The sequence below is a fragment of the Pectinophora gossypiella genome, chromosome 5 (genome assembly GCF_024362695.1).
Source record: "Pectinophora gossypiella chromosome 5, ilPecGoss1.1, whole genome shotgun sequence".
NCBI classification, from domain to species: domain Eukaryota; kingdom Metazoa; phylum Arthropoda; class Insecta; order Lepidoptera; family Gelechiidae; genus Pectinophora; species Pectinophora gossypiella.
The window spans coordinates 10,697,752-10,725,403 of record NC_065408.1 but is presented as its reverse complement, the minus strand read 5'-3'; the positions used below and the strand labels follow the sequence as shown (position 1 = coordinate 10,725,403).

Below are 27,652 nucleotides of genomic sequence, written 5' to 3'. Positions count from 1 at the left end.
TACTGTTGTCATTACAGCGATCTGAAACGTCTAATCAAAGCCTTGTACATGGCAATTCAGCGTGAGAATAACAATTTTAAAAGTGGAATGGTCAGTTATTGCTAACAATAGATAAGACATAAAAGCTACAAAACAAGAAAACGCATCTGAAATGAATGTACTATAAGCGTCTCTCGAGCAGGTTTCAATTACTTTATATAATTTTCTCATAGGTAATCGGAGCCGGAATAGAACAATGCGTCTTCATGATACTGCGAGTTATCTATCGTGGATCAATCACGATACAATGGAATTGGCCGCTTTCACCGCCTCCTCGTCACCTCTTGAGCATTTGTCTGCGTTTTGACCCCATCAATTATACGCCAGTCCGACAGGTTCGCATCGCATTTGATTGTGCGGTACCGGTCCATTGACTATAATTATTATCAGGTTATTCGCGTGAGAGGAAGTTCTCTGTTATATGATCCTCACTGGAAATTAAATGTTTATATTTTCTTTCATTATTATTATTGCATAACCGTTTAATTTCCTCGGTAGGTGAAAACTATCTACATTATATAATCTTACAAAAAAACATTGTTTTCATTTAAGCATGGCAAATGTAACGTGCACTAATCACGGCATGCAGGCAACGTAAACAATTAGGAAAACCTTTGCGTTAGGCTTGATAGTGATCGAAGCAATGAATTTTGTGGTGTTGACGGTAGTTCCGCATGCCTGCTGCTGGCATTTGCCTGACCTCTCCAAACAAATGTCTGGGAAATGAATACCATTTGGAGGATGACACAACGGCCGTAGATGTCATTGTGACTCCCATGACACGAGCCGACTTATTATGATGCTCTTTGAAAAGGTTTAATGGCTTCATAATCTGAATATAATAGGGTCATAGGGTAAGCCAGCAATATGCCCTGCTCTGTTTGTCGCAATGCCTGAATGTTTAAGTAAGACCTAATATGCCGCAGTCTGGTATTTTATTGCACGTAGCACTTTTTATTCATAATTTTATAGTGATTTAACCTTTACGACTTTGCCGCTGTTCTAGCATGGTGCGCATTCAGCTTAATAAAGTGGAAAATTCACACAAAATTACTTTTACACCAATAAATCGCTAACTATCGTACATCTATAAGTAATTGATGCTTACGCTGCCAGTCCCTACCTATCTATTATACTTAGTTGCAGCGTGAGAAAATTTCAGCTGGTTGTTATTCCTGACAAAGTTTTCTGTAATGTTACAAAATAAAATAAAAAAGAGAAACATAATTGTAAACAAAAAATATTAAAAAAACGGGGTTCTTTGAATGAATCAAAAATAAGTAACAATTTGTTAAATTGAGCAATTAATACCTAATGTTAATAAATAAGATAAAAAAGAAAAATATAATTGTAAACAAGAAATATTACAAAAAAAAACGGGCATCTTTCTATCAGCTAACAATTTGTTGAATTTAACAATGAATACCTAACTGTTCTAGTATACTTACTGTTTTAATTGTAATGATATGATGCACAGGCCCCTATTATAAGGGACTTAAATATAGTTGTCGAGGAGTGGGCGTCATAAACTGCCTATATACGTCCCACTGCTGGGCACAGGCCTCCCCTCAATCAACCGGAGTAGGTATGGAGCATACTCCACCACGCTGCTCCAATGCGGGTTGATGGAGGTGTTTTTACGGCTAATAGCCGGGACCAACGGCTTAACGTACCCTCCGAAGCACGGAATCATCTTACTTTTTCGGACAATCAGGTGATTCAAGCCTGAAAAGTCCTTACCAAACAAAGGACAGTCTCACAAAGTGATTTCGACAATGTCCCCATCGGGAATCGAACCCGGACCTCCAGATCGTGAGCCTAACGCTCTAACCACTAGACCACGGAGGCTGTTAGTGTTAGGAGTGGGCGTACAAACAGTTAATAACTATACACCTCTACCTACCCCGTCGGTGGTACAGGTATTGTTAGGTATACCTATTATCTATACTTATAATAAATCTGTAGAGAGGTCAATTCTGTACATTAAATATTTTTTCAAAATAACTATCAGGGGGTGATAAGTGGTCGATACTGATGCCAAAAATGCAATCAGTAAAATTTTTGTCTGTCTGTCTGTCTGTCTGTCTGTCTGTCTGTATGTATGTTCCTTATAGAAACAAAAACTACTGGACGGATTTTAATGAAACTTGGTACAATTATTCTTCACACTCCTGGACAGGTCATAGTATACTTTTCATCACGCTACAATCAATAGGAGCAGAGTAGTGAAGGGAAATCCTTTTGTATGAAAAATCTAAACCACTCAAGTTAGACGTTTGAAATTTGGCATGCAGATACCTTAGGTACCGTAGAGGTGCACTAAGAAAGGACTTCCCGAAATTCCCACGAGAACGGGAATTAGCGGGAAAATCCTTTTGTATGAAAAATCTAAACCACTCAAGTTAGACGTTTGAAATTTGGCATGCAGGTACCTTAGATACCGTAGAGGTACACTAAGAAAGGAATTCCCGAAATACCCACGGGACTGGAATTAGCGGGAAAATCCTTTTGTATGAAAAATCTAAACCACTCAAGTTAGACGTTTGAAATTTGGCATGCAGATACCTTAGGTACCGTAGAGGTGCACTAAGAAAGGACTTCCCGAAATTCCCACGAGAACGGGAATTAGCGGGAAAATCCTTTTGTATGAAAAATCTAAACCACTCAAGTTAGACGTTTGAAATTTGTCATGCAGGTACCTTAGGTACCGTAGAGGTGCATTAAGAAAGGAATTCCCGAAATTCTTACGGGAACGGGAATTAGCGGGAAAATCCTTTTGTATGAAAAATCTAAACCACTCAAGTTAGACGTTTGAAATTTGTCATGCAGGTACCTTAGATACCATAGAGGTGTACTAAGAAAGGAATTTCCGAAATTCCTACGGGAACGGGAATTAGCGGGAAAATCCTTTTGTATGAAAAATCTAAACCACTCAAGTTAGACGTTTGAAATTTGGCATGCAGGTACCATAGGTACCGTAGAGGTGCACTAAGAAAGGAATTCCTAAAATTCTCACGGGAACGGGAATTAGCGGGAAAATCCTTTTGTATGAAAAATCTAAACCATTCAAGTTAGATGTTTGAAATTTGTCATTCAGGTACCTTAGATACCATAGAGGTGTACTAAGAAAGGAATTCCCGAAATTCCACGAGAACGGGAATTAGCGGGAAAATCCTTTTGTATGAAAAATCTAAACCACTCAAGTTAGACGTTTGAAATTTGTCATGCAGGTACCTTAGGTACCGTGGAGGTGCACTAAGAAAGGAATTCCCGAAATTCCCACGGGAACGGGAATTAACGGGAAAATCCTTTTGTATGAAAAATCTAAACCATTCAAGTTAGATGTTTAAAATTTGGCTCGCAGGTACCTTAGATACCGTAGAGGTGCACTAAGAAAGGAATTCCTGAAATTCCCACGGGAACGGGAATTAGCGGGAAAATCGTTTTGTATGAAAAATCTAAACCACTCAAGTTAGACGTTTGAAATTTGGCATGCAGATACCTTAGGTACCGTAGAGGTGCATTAAGAAAGGAATTCCCGAAATTCCCACGAGAACGGGAATTAGCGGGAAAATCCTTTTGTATGAAAAATCTAAACCATTCAAATTAGATATTTGAAATTTGTTATGCAGGTACCTTAGATACTGTAGAGGCGTACTAAGAAAGGAATTTCCGAAATTCCCACGGGAACGGGAATTAGCGGGAAAATCCTTTTGTATGAAAAATCTAAACCACTCAAGTTAGACGTTTGAAATTTGTCATGCAGGTACCCTAGGTACCGTGGAGGTGCACTAAGAAAGGAATTCCCGAAATTCCCACGGGAACGGGAATTAACGGGAAAATCCTTTTGTATGAAAAATCTAAACCACTCAAGTTAGACGTTTGAAATTTGGCATGCAGGTACTTTAGTAAACTTAAAGCTTAGTTGCAACAGAATATTGCAAAATTCCCACGGAAACGGCAGTTTGCGGGAAAAAAACATTTGTATGAAAAAATCGAAACCGCGTAAGATAGATGTTTTCAATTCAATTCAATTAAATTATTTATTGCATTCCATGTAGTACGATGGGGTGTTACATAGGCATAGGAACTAAAACATGGACCCTGTAGGGCACAGCAACGTTGAAGGGAAGAGAGGAAGTGTGTATTAAAATTAAAACTCAATGAACAATCAATTTAAAAAAAAATCAATTCAATCAATTGATTCAATCTAGCATGCATGCATACCTTAGTAAATATAAAGTTTATTTTTGGCTGTATTTTGAAAAATGGGAGTTATTGGGAAAAAAATTGTATGAAAAAATCTAAACTGCATAAGTATGCACTCCCACACACACAAAGATCTCTCTCTTATATAAGACGCCACGCGGACGAAGTCGCGGGCAAAAGCTAGTGTTATATAAGTAAGTAATGCATGTTGAGCACAATATTTAATTTGTACTCCAAATAGTGGCTTTGTTGTAATGAAGGGGTATCGTGAGATTTTCCATGATTTGTGGGCAGATACTAATCTTACATAGTTTTAAATAATACAAATTAATGCGTTTTGTTCGGCCAGTAAGTGTCTCAGAGTACCTGCCAAATACAATTAGCTGTATTAGGGGCAAGGTCCGAATTAGATTGAATAGGTCTGCTGTTGTTTTGTTACAACTTTATTTTGAGTTCTCATATTTTCCCGTGTTTAATTGTGAAGGTCGAAACAAAATGACACCAAAATACAATTTGCATATTAGTGTCAATGTTGTGTACGTTCAAAAACCGGTACATAAGTAAAAATGTTTATCAGGACTTGTTTCTGCGGTAAAATTAGCTAAATGCATGCAGGTTTTGAATGCAGATTCACTTACGAGGTTCACCAAGGACTAAAGCGACTAGTCGTTATCCTCGGCACATCCTTTCACGAAACACGTATTCTATGAATGAGCTCGAGATTGTAAGCCTACGCTGTAAGTAATATGTACTTACCTTTGTAGGAATTTTAATACTTTCGATTGATTTACTACTGGTAATATTTAAGCGCTACTAACTCTTTATCAAATTTTAGTATTCTTTGCAGCATTATTCTTAGCTTACAACGCAGCAGGTAGGTACAGTCATGAGCAATATCATGTACCCACTTTAGAACCCTGTCGCACTATCATATTTGACATTTAATGAGACTTACGGTTTCATTTGTCAAAAAGTTAATATGACATGGTTTCAAAGTGTATACATATTAGTGCTCGTGACCGTACTTGATTTTTTAATATCGAATAAGTACATATCTAGATTTAAGGTCGTACTTATAATAATTATGTTAAGTACTTATAATAATAATAGGTACATAATGTACAATTTTACGCTTGGGCAGTACTATATTTTCATAGAAACAGAGGGTACTTACCTATTATTAGCAGCTTTTACGCTGGTGTGTCGCAAGCTAGGTGTCGCGCGCCCTGGTTCGCAGGCACAATGCAAGGAAGTGCCGAGCGTGCCTTCCGCCATATCAGGTACTGAGCCACTTGGAACCGCATTTAGCACATTAGGGCATTGGGACTGAAGGCATTCGATACTCTACTATAGTCTGTTTTAAAGGATTTATATCCAGTTCAATTTAAGCTTTTCATACTCTCTATCTTTGATGTTTCGGAATTCTGATGTGAATGAATGATTATCTACAGTTCATTTTAGGATAAAAACATAAGTATCTCCAAACTCCAAACACGTTTCCTTTAGGACTTTTATGATAGACAAAACTACTTCATTATGATACCTAGCCAGAATTATGACGTGAAATTTAAATCTTGACACTTGTACGTTCTAATTTAGTACTTACCTATTTTGATGAGTAACTATTGAAGAACATTCTATGGTGATGGTTGACAGCCTGTCCATGTACCATAACTTGAGATCTTGCTGCTCATCATGCCTTAAACCTAAGTACTTACTTCAATATAGTTAGAACAAATTGTTTCCTTGTATTTTCAATTGTAAGTATTTTAGTAGCGCACGTAGTACCTATTATTGTTTATTCTATACGTATAGTAGTGGTTCCCTATAAAAAAAGGTTTAAGTAAGTACGTAATATTACAACCATGACGTTCCGCGGGGAGGCTCCCTTATCGCCCCGATAAAGTTGAAAGTGGAAAGAAAAACGCTTGTTTGCTACAAACCCCCTCCCACTTATTTGGGCAAACTACAAAATCATCTACACTGAATGGCGAATCCATTCACTAAGATGGGAAGACAAGTTCCAAACGTCATCAATATGAAGAAGAGCTATGGCGAAAAGCTTATGTGTCAAGTTAGCAAAAGAAGTACCAACTTGATAATAGTCTACTTACTTATAGGCATGTTACAGGCCATAAGTAGATGTTACTTGTTTATATGATTACACAGCTATGCGATGTTTGGAATGGTGTCGTAGCATCAAATGAAGTGAAGGGGTGCCGAAGGCTCATTAACGTTTTTATCATTGTCAGTACCTACTTATAAAAGTTCAAGGCGGCTCAGAATATTTTTACGAGCTTACAAAATGTACCTGTCCGCATTAGAATTATCTTGTTACTCGCATGCACTTTGACATCTAAATAGACTTGCCTTTTAGTTAGTGAGACAAGTAATAGGTACTTATAGATGTTAAAGTCATTACCTACTTAGAAATTTACTCAAGAAGGAAAACTTTCAAGGTTTTTTAGGGTTCCAAACCTCAAAACGGAACCCTTATTGAATCACTTTGTTGTACGTCTGTCAGTCTTTTCGGTCGCTCAAAACCGTTTTTCTTCTGAACGCGTGGAAGTATCAAGTTCAAATTAACATCTATGTAATACTTATTGTCTGCGGTTCCATGAAGCTGTAAAACTTATGTACCATCACCAATTCGTGTCGGGCGCGGACCTCTTCCCCTCTGAGTATTACTTTAGCCAAAAATTGTCTTAAGCCGTTAAGGAGTAAAGGGGAGAGCGCGCGGACAGGAATGTAGACGGACTTCAGAAGGGGGAGTTGCTCACCACTTCAAATTTCATGACAGACAAAACAACCTCAAACGCAGATAGCTCAGGTGGAAGCGCAAGCAGAATCGCAACTCCGACTGCCCAAAACAAAAGCACACGCCGGACACTTCATACAAAAAACCTCCTTTTACAGAGACAGTACAGATTGACGTCATCGTACACGCGCATCTGTGTGCGTGTGTCGTGTGAGGTAAACCTAGCTCAGCCGCTGGTGGGGAGCGGAGAGTTGCCGTTCTATACGTATTATTCCTTAGTCTATGACAAAATCAAAACGCATAGCGCCTGAGAAAAACATTCCCTTCTCTATTTCTGATACGCTTCGCTTAAAAGGTGTTAAGCCGGTAAGCGCAACAAGCGATCTCGATTCCCTAATGAGGCAGATAAAAAAGCATTTTCACTAAGCTTCTAAATATCTATATGCGCAACATAACAAAACAGCCTGTAACGCCCGACTGCTGTGTACAGGCCTCCCCTCAATCAAACGGAAGGGGATATGGTATACTGACAATCCACAATTATATCGATTACGTGCACACAGCACGTGGGGGCGCGCCTTAGCGTGCTTTAGCATGCGTAAGGCTTACCCTGCCGTAAACAAGCTATTGCCTCGTCGAGTTTGCTACATGCGGTCGCCGCCGGTTGAATCACCTGTATTGAGTGTAGAAAAAGAAAACAAAGCTGTTAGTTATTTTTAACCTTTTATTTACAATATATTATTATTCTCTTTTTATCTGTTTTCACGTCGCTTCAATCAGTCCAGGCACTGTATAGTCATCCCTATAGATAGCAGTCAGACCCCACTTTTTATAAATAATAATAAAAAAATAAACGAACGAATGAAGCCCGATTGCACTGAGACGAAATAGAATTTTGTCACAATTAAATATTTCATAGTAAACAATGTTTAAGACGCTTTACGAGTCTTCAGTCATTATGGCAAGATTCCGACGAGTCCAAATACCATAAATGTACCTAAACGAAAATAAATTTATTTTAATTTTATTATAACTAGAATCGTGAAAACCGTAAGCTTAATATTTTAAACGTAATAATAATAATTAATAGTTTTTTTGACACCGATTACTATGATTATTTTTATCGATATTGGTTGCATTTACATCAGTACGACCGGACTTAAATCTGTCTCTACTAAATACTTCTGCAATAAAGATACGCCTTTGGCGACAAGAGATCTTCCGCTCAGTAATCTCATTAACATATGGCTTAACTAAACAGTTAGTCTAGAATTATAACTAGAATATTCCATTGATCTACAGTTATTGCACAACAAAACAATGTAAGAATAATTTAGGGAAGTCAAAAGCGTTACTTTATAAGTAAGTTATCTCCATAAACCACTGCGCTCTCGCATTGGCTTATACAGGGTGTTAGTGACATCGTAACGAAAACTGAGAGGGATGATTCAGACCATGATTCTGAGTTGTCATCAAGTGGAATTTCCTGTCGCAAAAGTATGGATAGGAAAATAATTAAATAAAAACACAAAAATGAATTTTTTGACAGGAAATTCGACTTGATATCAACTCAGAATCATGGTCCGAATCATCCCCCTCAACATTCGTTACGATGTCACTAACATTCATACCTACTTGTATGGCTACCGTATGTACTTGTACGGGGTGTAAGTGACATCGTAACGAATACTGAGAGGGATGATTCAGCTGATTATTCTGAGTTAATATCAAGTGGAATTTTCCATCGCAAAAGTATAGAATTGAAAATAATTAAAAAAAACTAAAAAAAATACATGATTTTTGCGACGGAAAAATCCACTTGATATCGACTCAGAATCATGGTCTGAATCATCCCTCAAAGTTTTCGTTACGATGTTACTAACACCCTGTATAGTTATAAAAAAGTGCCTCCTAGGCACTGTATAAATAAGGGAATAGAAGAAAGAGGTTTGAAAGGTCCTAACGCGCATTTTGTATAAGAACCGCTGTCGCCGGTTCAACCCCATTCTCTTTTACTACTCATACAAATTAGGTTACTCGTCATCTGGAAAAGATGTATGAGGCCTGATGATCTCCATAAAATCGTCATGAGAGTACTAAATGGATGCTCTCACATACTAGCCGCGTTCAATACCGTTATAAATAAATATGTTTTCTTTCTTTCTTTCTTATAGAGATAACTTACTTTTCTTGTTTTAGTAGGTATGTTTCGTTCTACACACTACTCTGTAAACCTACGTCACATAAGCCGAGATTGACTCGCAAATACTTGAACATCAGTCTATTATTACTACAACTGGAAGATAAGTAGAGTGTTTCTGTAAACAACTATGTAAAAGCATGTGAAATATCCACGTATTTGAAAGTCAAGGTGTTCATCGCTCATAAAATCAACTGATTTATATTTTATTTCCACAACTAACATAGAGATTTTGAAACAAAACTATAGTCTAGTTTAAATGTTTATTCTATACTAAATATACAATAATTTCATCAAATTATATTTACTATAAAACGTAGCATTTGTAAAAAGTGAGGTCTATGCTGAGATGGATAGATAACTGATTATTATAATAGCCTTTAGGTTTCCCGTGAAAGTAATGCCATTGTCCTATTTTGACAATTCTAAGTTATGTCTCTATTCAGGTGGCAGGAATTTCTTAGTGCAACTACTTTGTTGATGTCGGTAGAAAAATATTGTACTGAAAACAGTGTGTCGTAACTATATATTTTGCATTAAAACACTTTAAAAAGCCGAAAGCAGAATCAGACTAAAGAAGGTAACTTTTGAATACTACCTTACTTTCAGGGATCAACGGTTCCGATACGACATTACCAAAGAAACCATAATGTCAAATCTAATTTTGCTGATTTGATGGCTCATTTTGTATCAAAATCTCAAAGATAATTCAAAAATAAAGTTTCTTGACCAATATTTTTCGGAAAAAATATTTTTAATGTACCCGACGCACTGTTTTAACATGTGCAATATTCTCTTACATAGTTTACACTAAAAACACGAACATTTTGACAATTATATAGCTTTAAACAAGACGCATATTCAAGATTGCCACAACTTGTACTTTACATTGATCTAACCACTAATTAAACAATCATATCCCAAGCGTCAAATTGCGGAAAATAACAAAGTAAGAAATATAATAGAACGAAAGTTTAGAAGAGCATCATTTTATTTTTTAGAATCAACATATTTTGTTCAATTTTCTACCATTTCAAGTTAGAAATAGGACACCTCGTGTAGAAAAATATGCTTACATTCGCAGCTCAAGTAATTTGAGAATATAATCATTCCGTTTCCGCGACATATTCAGTCCTGCATGCTTTAAATAGCTATCACAAAACAAAATATTTTATTATTATGTCTAATAATCACACTTTTAAATTGCAACGTCAACGGTATTGTCACGATCAACATTGAAACACATAAAGAACTATATAAAAATAGCTCCTTACGAATGTTATATGTATAGTGCAGAAACTAAATATTCATAAAATATGGTCTAAACAGACATAAATTATATTCTAAACAGCTATAGGACTTAAAAATGACATTAATTAATATTATTTGGCAAAATAACTGGCAACACTACGGCCAAATTAAAATAACCAATTAATTTGGAAACAAGCAACACTGAAAACATTTAATTGCAAAATCGATTAGTGTTAAAAAATCATATGCAGTATTAAGTAGTAGTTATAGTAAACCGCGACACATAATATATACAGTGATAATTTTGTTCAAAATGACATTAATTCACATCTGTCGAGGTAGTTCGGTGAGACAGCTATTCGAGAACAAATTTGTTGACACAAGGCACTCTCGGTGCCTCCTAATGTGTATTGCTTCAGGCACTTAAATGAAATATTATCTTTGTGCGTAACATACATAACAGGTACTGTATATTCCAATGCATAAACGAGAAATTGCTAGCAAAAGCTTCCTTATTCATATACTGGAACAATCACTAACTATCGGCGCAGGTTAACCTTCGAATACAAAAATCTCAATATTGCAGCTATAAGGCCCTGCCTTCTAAAGTGCCCAGCTTTCGTTGATAGACTATTATTAACAATTAACAATACATTAGTACTCAAACCGGAACCTATATATAATATTTGTTCAGCAACTAGCTTTGAATTTATTTTTAACAGATCTAGAAGATTCTATCACTTTAAACTTCAGTGTACCTGTCGTTTTATTCTCGGTGTGTAGCTATTTCTCAGAGAAGTATGATATAAATTATATATGACTAACAAAATTACAACATTCAAAGTACGCTTTCATCGAGTGTATAAAATTAATAAATGTTCTACGTAAATCATAGAATTTACATTACAATTTTCTCAAAAACGACAACCTATGTACATAAGTGACAGGTATATCAAGAAAATCTAAAGTTTAATCAATCTCGAGCATGAGCGTGAATTTCAGAGAACCACACAAACCAGTATTGTTTTGTTGTGGCACGAATTACATTGAGTTCCTGTGCTCTGAAATGAACCCATTATTGCTACGCTGTCGAAATAAAAAACTCCACTGTGATGCCATAAAAAATAACTTTGAATCCAGCCGAATTTTGTTGTTACTGTTACATAGTGGGAAGTACGTGATACCGAATGTCCGTTTGTCCAAAACCATCATGTGTGTGTGTCGCGGGCGGTGGTGGTGGCGGCGGGGCGCGCGGATCACGTGAGGCGGCACGACGGCAGGCGGCCGCACGACGAGTGCCAGCGCCGCTTGCGACGCGCAGACTCCGCGTCCGAAAGCTCGGCCGTGGACAGCGTGCGCGAACCATTGTCGCACAGCTCTGTAATATTGTGAAATACGCTACATTTATTACCCATTTATATTTTGGCTTGTAAGCACCGACATCCTATAAACAAATAGACTCACATTCGCTAAGTAGTTTTCTAAAAAACATCCAAACTCTGTTGTAACAACGTATACAATAAGTTATGTAGATAGGTAATAGTTATACATTATGTAAAAAGTTCGTTCCCTCAAATTAAAATGTTTATGCTGTTCAAATAAAGTGCAATATCGGTTGTACAGCTTGTCACAAGATGCGCCGCGGACACTTTTTTATAGAGATTGGTTGTCTATTTGTTATACGAGGTCTATGCTTGTAAGGGAATAACGATTCATAGTCTTCTGTTTCTATATATCACACATAAAACAGTCACCTAATTATTTTTTCAGCAAATCACTCGCACATAAGTACCGATACAAATACGCACCGAATGCAACCTACATTAATGCTTATTTGACATCCTAAAAAATATTTTATAACCTCCAAATTCATGCTAACGATTTCTACTTTAAAAACGTATAACAAACTATGTGTGTTATAGAAGCTTGTGTTAGTAAAATTACAGGAGTTAAAACAGAAGGAAACCAAGAAAAAAAATAAAGTTCTGGATATTGAAAACAAACGAATTAGGGGGTAAATTATTGTAGACTCATTTCTCGAGGTTAGTGAAAAAAACCAGCAGCATCTCATGCAACGAACCTAGCTCAAAGAGCATATGCGAGCACGGACGCGTCCGCACGCCCGGACCTCGACGATCTCTGCAAATATTGTAATTTAGTCAGCTGTAGGGGGAAAACCGGTGGTTTGCCTCTACAATCCTTGAGAGATACTTGAGAGATGAATAAGTGATACGCCATAAATAAATAGTGCTTCTTTGCATGATTTACAAAAACCTTGTCTACATGATCACTATATATAAACTTCTACAGAGTACACACCACGACTGAAGTCCCACAGATTTTAACGGAACTAATAGACAAGTAATAAGGCTGTACAGACACTATACCCTGTAAATATATGATTAGAATAACATAGATCTCTGTCATTCTGTTATTCTAAACATTTTACGGAGTATACGGAAACTGCGCCGCCGCGTCTATGGGTCTTGAGAGGTGGTGTGGAGTCTAATACACTACAGACGTAACACATGAAATCCAAAACTGTGGTAACTCAAAAAACACAGTTTCGAAGAAAAACGATTTTAATTGGGTGGTGTACTAGGTTCAAGATAAATTACAAAATTCTGATTACTAAAAAGCAGATCTACAAACAACTAACGAAAAACAATTTATTTTTTCTGTTTAACTTATTTATGAATTTTAATCAAGAAAAACATAATAATAAAAATAAATAAATAAAATAAAAATCTCCATTTTAAGATGATATGAATTTTAATCAAGAAAAACGTAATAACAAGTGCGACATTTTATCACGTTATTCTATGACGTCACAGTGTCCTTTTTAATACAAATTCAATTTTTAGATGTTTCGACATTTAGTAAAAAGTGACCGATTTGACTAGTTGGAAACCAGCCTATTAATTGAATTGAAATCCTTTATCATAGTTTTCCAAACGCGAAATTATTTGTTTGGATTTCATGTATATTCTTAGCCATTCTTACAAACAATAAATGACCGTACCGTGTCTTAGATCGCGCTCGGTGAAGTACTCCTGCGCGGAGGCGTAGTGTCGCTCCACGAGGTAGGGGATCACAGTGGAGCTGTGCAACTCGTCCGAGCGTCGCGACCGCACCGCTACTAACTTGTCACCCGATTCCAGTGGAGGGGTGGCCTTTACCCAACTGGAAAGCAGAAATCAAAGGTTATTAATTCATCTAGGTATCATCATCATCAGCCCATTAACGTCCCCACTGCTGGGGCACGGGCCTTCCCTATGGATGGATCGGGCCTTAAACCATCACGCGGGCCCAGTGCGGATTGATGGTTATTAACGACTGCTAATGCAGCCGGGACCAACGGCTTAACGTGCCTTCCGAAGCACGGAGGAGCTCGACATGAAAACTTGTTTTTTTGTGGTCACCCATCCTATGACCGGCCTTTCCGGAAGTTGCTTAAATTCAACAATCGTGGTGAAGATACTCGTATCCATACCTTTTATTCTAGCGGACACAAACTTAATTTTATTCTAATTTGACAGTTCTAAAAGTAGTAGTAGTAGTAGTTCTATCTCCTTCTCGCATGAAGTCAAATAATACCGTCGTTTTTCCGCTAGAATCGGCACCATTCACAGTATTTTATCAAAAGATGAGAAAAAATAAAAAAACAAGCGGTTTTTTGTTTTGAGTGGGAAAGAGATGTGATCTTATAGGTACGTGTGTCTGAGAAACCATATGATGCTCCCTTGCATTCATACTTAACTTCAGAAAATGTTATAGTATATTTACCGCCTGTGATTGGCCTAAACTCAGGGTTGGAACTCAGACCTAGACATACATACATTATAAGACAGAGGCGGATATTAACTGAGAGTGTTAGTCTAGCAAATAATGATATATCAGATACCAAAGATAAGCTAGCTAGTATCTCTTACATCATCATATCAAACGCGACGTGAAGACTAACTCGATTTTAACGACTTGCTAGCTACGATAAGCAGCATGATACATTCCAAGTTAATATATCTCAGACATTTTAATACTATTTTAATAGACACGATATTTAAACTTATTTATTCGGGTCTTTTTCTGTCATATGGGTTGTGAGGTGGATTACCAAGGTCATCAAGACTGGGCAGGGTTATTATTGAGTCACCAAAGGCCCCTGACATGCATCATGTATGGAATAAATACTTACATCAGTAACCGGTAATTCAGATCATACACCTACCTACACAATAGGTATAACTTTATTAAATATCATAGGTACGTAAACAACTTTAAAGTTTTTAAGTGCTTAGTGCAATAACATGGATAGTAAATTGTTCAGATGCAATAATAACTAATAACACACTTATCTATTCAAGTCTTTACAAGTGCGTGATAGAAATACGATATAAGTGGGCGAAATTATACCTATTCAGTTTATCAGTTTTATATGCAACCTAAACTGAAACTTGATCATTACTCATAAATCAATTATAATTTATTGTGCAACGCGTTATCGCAAGATCTAACGTTTGATGAAATAAAGTTACGAGTTACAACGCTACCTATTATAGATAGTTCATACATTAGTAAATTAACGAAAATCATACTCAATTATACAGAGTCAGCTAACAGCCTCCACGGTCTAGAGGTTGGACCGTTCGACTCACTGTCTAGAGGTCCGAATTCGATTCCCGATGGGGACATTGCAGTTGAATGAATTGTATCACTCGATTGCTGTTAAATGATCCACGTCGGGGGTTAATGGCGGCTCAATAATTCAAATTCAAAAACATCTTTATTCAGTAGGTAACATAGTTACACTTTGGATTCGTTATTTTACATGACGAACTTCTGGTCCGCCTAAAACTACTGCAGCTTCTCACAACCTGACCTAAATGTTCTTAAAAAAGTCATAAAGTATAAAAACAGAACGGTACGGTAATACAGGACGGAAGAGGCGAGTCACAGGGACTGTAACCTGAAACCTGAGAGAGAGCAGCAGTCACTGTCAGTACTACTCAGAGGCGGAAGATAGGTGTCCTAGTACGGGTTTGAAATAGACTACTCTGGGCGCCATATCTCTCGCGCCAGACAGAGTACTGAGGGGCAAGACGGAAACCACTGCCCTATTTTTCCCTAAAAAGTAGCATGAAGGATGCTATACCGACAAGAGCGTGATGAAATCAGTGATGATGATAAAAACAGAAAACCCTGACATCAAGGTTGGTGGGCTAGTACATTGATCGCGCAGCCCATCCGACAGAAGATATAATGTAGGCGCGCCGCGAATTATATCGAGGACTTCGATCAATAGCCGTACGACGTTTATCAACCTCGATAGGATTCGCTGCGTCTATTGGTCAAAGGACTCGATATAATACGCACCGGCCACCCGTTTAGGTGAATATACTGATTCGTAATCATCCATAGACAATAACAAAATAAATCTGTTTATGAATGAAACTTACAAAATTCACTGTCCGATAAAAAAACGCATTTAACAATAAAGATAAAGAAAGTAATAACCTTAAGGTAGGTATTTAACTTGTGACGTCGCAGTCATTACAGTATTGAAGCACATATACAAACATAATGAGTCACAGTTAATTTGTTTATTTATTCAGTGGAATATTTTTGAAATAAATAAAATGACGTCTGTTACGGAAAATAGGTATGTATAAATACCTAATTAAAATTAGAGCTCATAAGTTACTTTGGGTTTTGTAAACAACTCACAATGGACGCTACAGTCGTAAATGTGTATAAAATGTATTGTGTACAGAACTTTGTAGATCTTTATAGTTTATAACAATAACATTATATTCGCCCATAATCCTTCTTAAATAAAGTAGACAAAGATACAATTCGCAACAAGACCGCAGGGTTTTGTTGCAGAACCACTGCAACAAGATTTGTGCCTTGAAAATATCATACACTGTATTATACTTTTCCATGGTACGATTACCACGTTGTGCAGTGACAGAGCTGATGAGTAGAAGGTACCATTCCCAGTATTTCGTCCATACCATACCAGCACAGGACAAAGAGCCTTTAGAACAACAGCAAGTATTTTTTGTTTATAAAACATTTATTCCGCCTTAAGTCACCTTATGTAGTGGACATTCGTTGGTTTATTATTGTGTGGCAAATATTTGACTTATTATTACGAAGAAGGTTTAAAAGATTCAAAGGCTATATTTGGTTTAACAATATTTGTAGTCCAGCTGTCCTTGAGGTTGAGCGTTATCTAAGTAAATTCTAGAGTGAGACTAGAGCGATGTATATAGTGTAGATATAAACCTACTTATATCTACAATATACATCGCTCTAGTCTCACTTTACGTACCGACCTAGGTAGCTATTAAAATGCAATTTTATCATAACATAATAACACTTTATACAGTTTAGTATTCTATTTTAAAATATCTTGGAACCTATACATAGTCTATGTTTACTCCAGTGGGAAATAGGCGTATGTTACAACCTGTTTAGCCCATGCTGCTTTTCACCCTAAAGGAACACTAAAGGTACATTATGTTTAATAGGAACCTACTAATCAATTGTAATCTGGACGCACTATACCTAGTGCTTGGCGCCGTGATACAGGTCAATATTGATGCCTTTCCAAACATACAAATAAATAACTATGAGAGTTAGTTTATCTTGCGATGGATGTACTTCTGACCACTCCAAGGAATATAGTCGTGAATCTATGTTATGAACGTAATAAAGTAATACTCACGCATGTCTTCTGATTTCCTGTACATTTGGCCTAAGTTCTGGATCCCTCTTCAGCATGTGGGTTAGGAGCGCCCGTAGTGTTGGAGCTAATGATTCTGGCGGCGGCGCGGGCTCCCCCCGACCGATGGCTTCTAGAAGTCTATACACGTTGTCACCTTCAAATGGATATTTCCCTGTCGTCATATTGTATCTGCAAAAATCCACAAAGAAAAAAATCTATCTTGTATTCCATCTTTTCCAGAAACTTCACGAAATTTCGACGAAAAAGACATGACGACTCGACTGAATGACCAACACCTTGAAACATAAATTATTCAATTCAAATTTTACACTTTATATGTAAAAAGGATATAGGGCAATTGCATCATTGTATTGACTTCCCAAATTGACAATTGTTTGGTAAACATGAATCACCCACAACGAAATAATTAAATCGTGAAACTATATGAATTACACTATACTTAAACTATTATTTAACATAGAACAGTGAACAATAGCTAGAAATGTAATAGTTATTTTCCAGGCTTCTCTTCACAAATCTTGTTAACAAAGCGTTAAAAGTATCAGTTTGTAATCTTTTGCAAGGCATTATGAATAATTTATTAGCAAGAAAAATGTGTCTTTGTTGTATTCATATTGTGGGTTGAAAATCAGCTAACATGATATACAAATAAGCAGTAGGTCGGGAAATTTACAAGACTAAAATTATAATCACAATATGAGAAAGAAACTAAGGACTTACAATGTAACTCCACTGCTCCAAATGTCAACTTTGACACCGGAAAATGTTTCAGCACCATTAGCTATCTCAGGAGGCTGGAACGCAGGTGACCCTTGCCCCGTGTAACATGTATCTTCTGAAGAAAACAAATCTAGTGCCTGAAACAAATAACTTAGATGCAAGTTTCATCTAAAATAACATGTTGAGCATACAATTAAAAGGTTTTTCCTATTAGTAAAGCGCTTGCTTTTGCTTGCTTGCCAGTATTCATTTTATAGGTAAGGAATAAGTTATGTGAAAGCCACATAATTTGGAGTCAGTTCCTGTTTTTGTCCCTAGTATTTTATCTCTATACCTATCTAGTCTAGATACAAAATAATAATACTCTCACCTCGGCGACACCAAAGTCTGTAATCTTGAGTGTTTGGTCTAGTGTGAGGAGAAGGTTTCCAGGCTTTATGTCTTTGTGAACCACCCCCTGCCCATGCAGGTACTCCAAACCGTCCAGCAGCTGCGTGAAGTAATCATGGGCTTGTCTTTGTGGAAACTTCTTACCCGGACTTGCCTCTAACATATCCTGGAAATATACAAATCATTTCACACACACACTTCAACAGCCAATCCTGATCAACATATCTATGAATTTCAAATAGTCTATTCTTTAAGAGGCGTAGTAAATCTCTTTGGACTGGTGGGAGCCAAGGATATTGCTCAAAATGTTTTTGTTATACACTTAAGTACTCAATTATTACAATAATCATAACATCTACTGACACACTGTTTAAAGCCAAATGCCTAGCCAATAGAAACATCAATACTTTGAACAAAAATATCACTTCATTTCAATTGTAATTGAAAATAATATGTGGCAGGAATGCCATATTTCACTTTAGTATAAAACAACTATGTACATAATGTACTGTGAAGATATGAATTCAAATTACAAAGAGCTATAAGTCAGTAAAGATAAGAGCTGGATTGTTATTAAGAGTGTTTATAAAAAGTTGGAAGAATATCCACTGGATCCTGTGTGTTTTTAATTCATTAATAATAAATTATACCCCACACTGCCTCAAACCAGCAAAGTTTGTTTCTATTATAAATATAAAAATAGATTGTTATATTAGCACAATCTGTAGAAGTTTGGCCTTGATATAACACATGTACTAATATTAGCCAAGTGTCTAGAAGATCAATATTGTAAGTAATATATTTGTATACCATATGGTAGCCGAGAATGACTGAACTGTAAGTAGACATTCTAAGAAAAGAATATAAATAATGGAAATATGTCATGGACTTACCTGTAAGACCCCAACACAAAATTCCATAACTAGATACATTTTCTGTTTCTCATCATTATACATAACATCGACTAGTTCTATCACATTTTTATGTCTAAGTATTCGCAGCAACTGTATTTCCCGCTGAACATTTTGTTCACCATTGGGTATTCTCCTGAGTTTTCTCTTTTTGAGGATCTTGACCGCCCGCCGGCACAGTGATTCAGAGTCTAGCATTTCTTTCACCTTGCCATACGAGCCTTCGCCTAATACGTCTCCCATTACATATTTCCCTATCATTTTGCATTTTTTCTTCTTGCTCTTGTATATAATATCGGCGCTATCGACCCTCTGGAAGAAGGGTATGGTCTGGTCCAGGTCCTCGATCTGGTCGTCGTCGAGCCAGGTGACGGAGTGCAGCTCAGGGCTGCCGTCCAGCATCAGGTTCTCATCGCTCTCCTGCGGCGCGATCACCGTCGACACCTCCAATTCTAAATGGTCGGTATCTGGAAGACTTTCACTACTACTGATTTTCCTACACATTCTTGGATCCATTATCTGTCGAAACAACACATTTGGAAAACTGTCCGTGAATATTCTGCAAGGCCTTTTGTCATCAGATATTATCAACTATCACGAAAAAAATTTACTTGATTCTAAGTTGCACATTCCACAAAATTTATACAGTCCGCATATAGACAAAATAATTATATAAAATTACTCTCTTTATTTGCTAAACGAAGGTAAATAAATTAAAAATTCAAGCAATCCAACATCGCGCACCACAATACAGACAATGGATGACAGAAAGGAAAAAAAAATTATGAGATGAGCTTGACATTTATTATGCTACTATTTTTAAAATACATAATCACAGATAGCTGTTTAACCTAATTGAACAATAATGCTCATACACTAGCTCCACATAAGGTTGATTACCGTTCTTTTATAATTTGAAGGATTACAGTTGATATTCGGATACAAGCTAGTAATTGCAACATCATTATTTACTGTCAATTTGCATTAGCGTGTATCCGCACATGAAAATTCAAGTCTATGGAAAAGACAAGGCGCGCGAAAATTAAAATATTTTTAAGTTTTTATGTCGTCAACAATTAACTAATTTAATGATCCACGTATGGGGTATGAGGTCGTCATAAAGAAAAGTTAGTCGCTATATAATTGTTCTCGTATTTATTTCATATTTCATAGATTTTAACAGTACTAAGTAGTTTTTTAACATTCAAGAATGTATGTTTATTGCTTGTACTTTTGGTTCATTTCTTTCTTGAGGAGCGACAGTCGCGTTAGGCACGCGTCACGCCATGCTCTGCGTTCTTGGAGTTTATCCAAAGGCACCATTTGATTGAGTTGTTGGCAGATGGATTCGGCAGCGTTGCTTTTTGTCATACGAGGAATGGGGCCGAATGTGTTACTCACACTGTAAATTGTCTCACCATACCTGGGAAAATAATAATACTTTAGATTAATAACTTTTTAAAAGTAGACAACTTTATTTAAGAGTATAATAATAATAGTTGAATAGTGGTAGAGTATAGTAGAAATAAAGTCTCTGCGTAGCATCTGCGATGTTAAGTGATAGAGTGAGAAACAGTGTAATAAGAAAGAGATGTGGTGTAAAAGACGATAATTATTATAGTGACTGATTGAAATGGGAATGTTAAGTTGGTTTGGAAACGTAGAGCGGATGAAGGATAATAGTATTACGAAAGCGGTATGTACAACGAAGTTTGATGGTGGGACTGGCAGAGGAAGACCTAGAACGTACGTTGACCAATTTGGAGATGTTCATAGAAAAAGTTTAGTACGATCTACTCTGAACCGGCGTGCGTGTATGAAACGATTGATGATTGTGGATGAAGCAAGATAAGTGTGTCAGGATCAAAACAAATGGAATTCCATAGTCTCTGCTATAAGTAATCTGGTCGAATATAATACATATAAATTCTCGCCCGGAATCCGTAATACTGTAGGCAAAGTCTCTAGACCTTTGTTTGCAATGAGTTTTAGACCCACCTTTCAATGTACGACTTCATGCCCTCAGCGTTCAAGTGTGCAGTCTCCAAAGATCCAAGGAAGGCATACCGCATACCGAGTCCCTCCGACATGACCTTGTCAATGTCTTTGACGTCGACAATACCATCAGCTACAAGGCGCCAAGCCTCGTTCAAGATGGCGTATCTGAAAAATAAGTATATTAAAAACTAGGAAATTTAAAACATTCGCAACAGCTACTAATCCAGTAGGTATAGTATGTAAGTAGCAACTACCTAAAGTTGTTGGATATTGTAATAATGAAAGAAGGGACCAACTTTATGTGAATAACCATTTTTTAGTTTGGGGGGCAACGTGGTTATTTAGGACTCCCCGGGTGTCGCCACCCGGTATACCCACTAAAACCAACGGTGTTACGGTGTTCCTCCTTGCCGCCGTGTGGCAGGGATACGGGAACGCAATTGCACACAACCGCGTCCCCGCCGGCGGATGCCCTTTGGGGCCCAGCGCCCATGGGAGCGCGTCAAGCGACTCCCACTCCGCCGATGCCATGACCAACTCGACAGAGACAAGACTCTAAAATAAGTTGCCATTTACTTACTTATTACTGAACATTATTTTGTAACAAATTATACTATAGTTTCTGTAAGATCAACACACTCACGGTAAAAAATACTTACTGGATGCGATTAAGAACAAATCCGTCGACTTCCCTGGAAAGAGAGACAGGTTGCTGACCGATCTCCTCCATAATCTCCCTAGTCTTCTTGGCTACCTCTGGCTTTGTCCAAGGAGCAGGCACGATCTCCACCAACGGCACGTAGTATGGCGGATTTACAGGATGAGAAACGATTATCTAGAATTAATAACAACCAATGTAAATAACAGGATTTATAATATGACATTAAAAAATGTGAAAATATGTGGTGAGAGTGTCGCGAAGGATGACAAAGTCAAGAGTGAGTCGAAAACCATTCTTAATGTCAATCTTATGAATCGTAGTATGTATTCGCCTTGATAAATATGCCTTCAACAACTTTTATTTTTGATAATTACTTTGTATACTTAAATAAATTATCTGAATTTCATCATGCCATGTCATTTAGGTACTTAAGGTTTGTTTATTGTTTATATAAGTAGTGCTAAATATTCATTTCTTTAAGTAATATTTGAACTATCTAAATAGAGTCTATATTCAGGTAGGTACCTACGCTAGAGATAATTTAAAGTAACAAAAATACAGAATCATCTTTATAACATACTTTGAAGAAAACGAACATTAGTTATTCCTTAAAAAAAAAACTAAAATACTCATCTTTTATTCTGAAAGTCTTTCTAAACAGTATCTAATGTAAGTGGTTGGTGAACTAGTAACTAAACTCGGACCTAAGACCTGCTTTTGGTGGTAAATTCTTTACCTGTGACTTGTGTTTCAGTCCTTCGGAGAACAAAGAGGGTAACGTGGTACTAGTCGAACTAGACATGATGGTCTTATCGTTCACCACTTTGTCCAAATCCTGGAACACTTTCTTCTTCAGATTCAAGTCCTCTGGCACGCATTCTTGGACGAAGATGGCGTCTTTCATAGCCTCCGCAAGGTTTGTCGATCCTGTACGAAAAAAAATGATTCTCGAGTCATATCATCGTAAATGGCCAAAGCAACCGTAGTAGATGACTGTAGCAGCATTTCTAAGTCTACGGGTTACCCTAACGCCGCGGACAACTATATAGCCCTATAGCAATGCGGCATTTCTTGCCACACCCGTAGCATACAAAGTGAGTCCGCAGTCCGCAGGACCTACCTACTTTTATTTCAATTTCAATGTAAAACTTCTAGTTATGGACCCCTCAATAAATTGATAGTAAGTATGCAGCATTATTACAATACAATACAATACAAAAACTCTTTTTTGCACTTAAATCACATTAAAAATACACCACCACGTTAAAGACTTTTGATATTATCCATCATCATTATGATTTTCTTTACCGACTGCCTGACCGACCTTCCCACTCTCGAAGGGAAAACCAGCTCCCTAAACACCAAAACTCTTGATATTATTATCTTCTCGAAAATAAACTCATATACCTACGTAAACGATCAGCCTTATTGTTATAATGTTCCAGAATCAGGCACACACGTGCAAGTCCGTCGACCAAAGAGGTTGGTAGTAGTCTTTACGATACTGTCCCGCTGTTGGATTGTGAGGGTATCAGTAATAAGGGTCTATCTGCATGTCAGTTTTCAAGCTGTTGTACCATCTAAATTATGTAGAATAATTATGTCTATGATGACTATACGTTATTAATACTTATTCATTATTACACTGGACTCAGTGCATCCAGTTTTTCTTTTTTAACTAATGCTATTATAAGAAGCCGGACAAGGCGGCAAACGGTAATATTAACTCTATACGTATTATGTACTACATGTAGTTCCTATGTAGAATTTCCTATCTATACAAAGTACTTATCATATCATTAGTGTAAATACCTGTAAATTTAGTCGTAACGTAACTATTTAATTTACATTGTTTCATTTCATTCTTTACTTACATATCAGTTTTTCCTGCACATCAAATTAAATAAGCGAAATATATTATTCAAAACAGGTACCCCCTCCGGTTGATTGAGGGGAGGCCTGTGCCCAGCAGTGGGACGTAGGTATAAAGCCTGTTTATGTTAGTATGTTATTCAAAATGGATAGTGGAGATACCTATATACTTAGTCTACCACTGTAATTATAACACTATTATGTAATATAAACAAAGAATAAGTACTTGATTGTTATATACAAAAAAATCTTACATAATCTCGTAACAAGATAAATAATATAAGTAAGTACATTAAACTTTATTACATAATTTTTATCTGTTATCGGAAAGTTACCGCCATAAAAATGTAACTATTATTTATTCAAAAGTTATCTGAAATCACTATAAAAGAAAACATTGTTCGAAAACGTGCTCGAATTAATATTACTTTGTAGGCACCATTACACAGTGATAAGGAAAAACTTACTAAACTTTAGGTAGATTTCGGTCGACTTGAGACAAAAAATTCTCGTATTACTTAATACTACTACTTGTTATTATTACTGGTTGTCCGAAAAAGTAAGATGATTCCGTGCTTCGGAAGGACGTTTAGCCGTTGGTCCCGGGCTCTAGCCCAAACACCTCCACCAACCCGTAGTGCAGCAACGGAGTGACGTATGCGTATGCCCCAGTCCCGTTTCGTTTGAATGGAGGGAAGCCTATGCCCAGCAGAGTGATGCATATAGGCTATATTATATGTATGTTATGTTTTAACTTCATCATCATCAGCCCATTAACGTCGCCATTGCTGGGGCACGGGCCTTCCCTATGGATGGATAGGGAGATCGGCCCTTAAACCATCACGCGGGCCCAGTGCGGATTGATGGTTATTAACGACTGCTAATGCAGCCGGGACCAACAGCTTAACGTGCCTTCCGAAGCACGGAGGAGCTCGAGATGACAACTTTTTTTTTTGTGGTCACCCATCCTATGACCGGCCTTTGCGAAAGTTGCTTAAACTCAACAATCGCAGACCAAGCGCGTTTACCGCTGCGCCACCGAGCTCCTATGTTTTAACTTACTACCAAAATTAAATTCTATCTTGTCGCGGAGTGAATACACTCCGAAGTCTCCGGACAGTCATAATGCAAATTTTAGGGCTTATGCAACCTGTATAACATGTGAAAGGCTAAGTGCGATAATTTATAGCAACATGAACACCTAATCAATACTGGTCATGTGGCCATTCACTACTTTCTGCCAAGGTTTGCTCACGAAACCTTGCAGCTGCTAAGTAACTATACACAATTAATTAGTGGTTACTTGCGACCTTTGCATGCCTACTTTCCTTCCTTTTTTTGCTATTTATATCCCCAAGCGCTATACCGACAAACATATACATTCAGCTGCAGCTGCAAACAACACTTATGACGTAAGATCACGATTATATTCCCAACCGGGCTAGTCAGGGGTACCTACATTCATTACAAGATGAACTAAGTACCCACGCTTCACCTAGCCTTGTATTAGACTAACACCCGTGTTCTAAGATATTCGACTGATCCTCCATTCGACTCGGCATCAGCTGAGCATTTTGGTGTTTTATCCTTACTGATTGAGGCGCTGTTTAAGAATACCGATTTTGAGCTGAGTTTGAGGAAAATCTTGAGGTCGCCTTAGAAGACGAAGTGAAGGAAGGTTGGAGTTAACATCTTAGAATACGGGTGTAGCATGATGTACATCAAACGTTACCTTTAATGCACTGGAATTGCTGGTCAGCGTTCAGATGGCCACGAAGCAGACCGTCTTTCTCCAGAGTCTTCAGCTGGACTTTGATGTCGGCGAGGGCGTCGGCAACTTGTTGCGGGATGATGTCAAAGATGGTCACCTGGTACCCCACCGAGGCAAACAGCATCGCCCATGATCGCCCGATAAGTCCACTGAAATTGTGCAAATAGTTCTTATGAAAACAATGTAGCTAAAGGGTTATTCTTTATTACCTATAGGTACCTATACCTAGTCTAAAGTCTTAAGTTAACGATTCCCCTCAAACGCTTATCGCTGTCGGTCCACTACGATCAATTAATTGTTTAAAATATAAGTAATCTTATCTACACCCTGAGCCGGGGTACGTAGTATTATTCCTTATTCTATGGCCAGGGTTCGCGCCCAACTGGGCACCTTCAGGCCTGTTGTATTAAATCCTGTACCGGGTGGGAGCGCTCAGCGGTTCCCATTTTTCCTGCCATATACTTAATGCCATTTACGGTAAGCGGCTACAGTAATCACGTAAAAAAATCTAGTCTAAATAACAACGATTTTTTAATATTTAAATTCATGAAATAACTACAAACTGGAGATATAAGGCTTACAGACAAGAACATTAACATAAATTGAGAATTCCCAATTATGACTTTAAAGTAGATACAAAAAAAATGTGTATTGAGCTCTCAACATCATTAACCGCTCGTAATAAACGTTATTAATATTTTAAATCGTTTTGGAACAGGAAAATTTAAACTGATGCAGGCATGCGTTTTGCGGGTATTTCCTAGATAAATAGATACCTACTTACCTAATTTTCATAATGTTTAATTATATTATTGTTTATATTTAAAGTTTCACGGCGCATTGGCGCCTCTGCACTGTAAAGTCGTGAAATGTAAATAAATAAATAAAGGCCTCTGACATGTATGCCCGTAAAATTAACTTACCCACTCTCTTCTTTAAACTACTTACTTGTCTAAACGTTCACAACTAACTGTACTCAGATATTATATGTTATTACTCAGGAAATATTAGAAAGGTAAGCCCTCGAGCAATCGATAAAAATCATGTTTATGAGTTTTGTTGCTGTTATCAGATGATAATTAACCTCTTGTGTCTTGTTGATAACGCGTTATCTCAGTCTTCTCCATGATGTGACCATAGAAAAACAATGCGTTTCTTTACAAAACTATGTATAGTTAGATAATTATTTCGTTGTAATTATTATCTTAGTTACATAACTAATAAGTCATTTACAGGGATCATTGTAAATAGGTACCTATATCTTAATGCCTGTACAAGAAGAACTTAGATACATAATTTAAGTACGCAGGTAATACAGGTGCATTCAAGTTTTCAACTTAGGTACGTATAAGTATAGTATTATACACTATAGACTCAGACTCCGAATAATATAAGTTAAATAAAAATAAGTATATAAATATGTATTAGTTTACCTCTAAGACTTGTTGTCCAATTGTCTTAATAACAAACGTGAAAACTTTTCACTTTAAACATGCATGTAGATAAACAGAATAAATATATTTATAGGTACGAACCGGCGGCAGCCGGTCTATGTGTCAACAATCTCACTTAAATTGAATGTTAGTTCCTATAATTTTATATTTTTGAGTTGTCTAATCAAGTACACTAGTTACTGACTACGTACGAATAGTATCTATAAGTAATAATTTATTATATTTTACTTAATTATCATATTAAATTTTATCACTAACCTGCCAACGATACCAACTTTTTCTGTCTTGAAAGGTGCCATAGTGTTTCGAGCTCGCCGGCGTCCTACTGAATGACACTCCCGCGCACACTACGGTATGAAGTTATAAACTAGTTATCATTGTACCGATTGTACGTGACTGTACTCAGATCACAGATACACTATGCTAATGAAAATGCAGAGACACGGTCAAATAAATAAGGTCGAGTATTGGTCTCACCCTGTCAGAGAGTCGTGGTTGTTTACCTTAGAAGTGTATCAATAGCTGGTTTCATTGCGTCTTTAATCACTATGTCACTTTTTGACTTTTATATGTAGTAAGTACCTAAACTACTAATTATTATACTCTTGTGAATATACCTAATTTTCACGTTCAGTATTCACTTTCACTCTTTAAACCTCATTCTAAA

The 27,652-nt window shown here is 37.0% G+C and overlaps 2 protein-coding genes across 3 annotated transcripts; both read right to left on the bottom strand.

The window, feature by feature from the left end:
• Positions 1-7,712: 7,712 nt before the first annotated feature.
• LOC126367163 (serine/threonine-protein kinase STK11) lies at positions 7,713-19,986 on the bottom strand. 2 transcript variants are annotated; one of them, XM_050010575.1, is made up of 7 exons: positions 19,212-19,986; positions 18,299-18,484; positions 17,929-18,065; positions 17,188-17,376; positions 13,480-13,640; positions 12,538-12,596; positions 11,708-11,835 (listed from the first exon to the last, which is right to left on the bottom strand). In XM_050010575.1, exons 1-6 carry the CDS (start codon positions 19,743-19,745, stop codon positions 12,538-12,540), a joined length of 1,266 nt encoding a protein of 421 aa, XP_049866532.1. In that variant the 5' UTR covers positions 19,746-19,986; the 3' UTR covers positions 11,708-11,835. The 2 variants fall into 2 exon arrangements, with proteins under 2 accessions (XP_049866531.1, XP_049866532.1); XM_050010574.1 differs by lacking the exon at positions 12,538-12,596 and having other exon boundaries at positions 7,713-11,835.
• Positions 19,987-20,369: 383 nt separating this feature from the next.
• LOC126367175 (lambda-crystallin homolog) lies at positions 20,370-27,400 on the bottom strand. Its single transcript, XM_050010591.1, has 6 exons — positions 27,244-27,400; positions 25,493-25,680; positions 22,625-22,815; positions 21,887-22,062; positions 21,228-21,392; positions 20,370-20,652 (listed from the first exon to the last, which is right to left on the bottom strand). Exons 1-6 carry the CDS (start codon positions 27,282-27,284, stop codon positions 20,448-20,450), a joined length of 966 nt encoding a protein of 321 aa, XP_049866548.1. The 5' UTR covers positions 27,285-27,400; the 3' UTR covers positions 20,370-20,447.
• Positions 27,401-27,652: the final 252 nt, after the last annotated feature.

Excerpts from the sequence above, each read along its gene's own strand:
- LOC126367175 (XM_050010591.1), bottom strand. The coding sequence starts at position 27,284 with ATGGCACCTTTCAAGACAGAAAAAGTTGGTATCGTTGGCAG. Across the intron at positions 25,681-27,243 it reads AAAGTTGGTATCGTTGGCAG|TGGACTTATCGGGCGATCAT; the intron begins GTTAGTGATAAA and ends GCACAATTTCAG. Across the intron at positions 22,063-22,624 it reads GACTGAAACACAAGTCACAG|ATAATCGTTTCTCATCCTGT; the intron begins GTAAAGAATTTA and ends TATTAATTCTAG.
- LOC126367163 (XM_050010574.1), bottom strand. The coding sequence starts at position 19,745 with ATGGATCCAAGAATGTGTAGGAAAATCAGTAGTAGTGAAAGTCTTCCA. Across the intron at positions 18,066-18,298 it reads CAGACTTTGGTGTCGCCGAG|GCACTAGATTTGTTTTCTTC; the intron begins GTGAGAGTATTA and ends TATTTGTTTCAG. Across the intron at positions 17,377-17,928 it reads TGGAGCAGTGGAGTTACATT|ATACAATATGACGACAGGGA; the intron begins GTAAGTCCTTAG and ends GGATTTTTGCAG.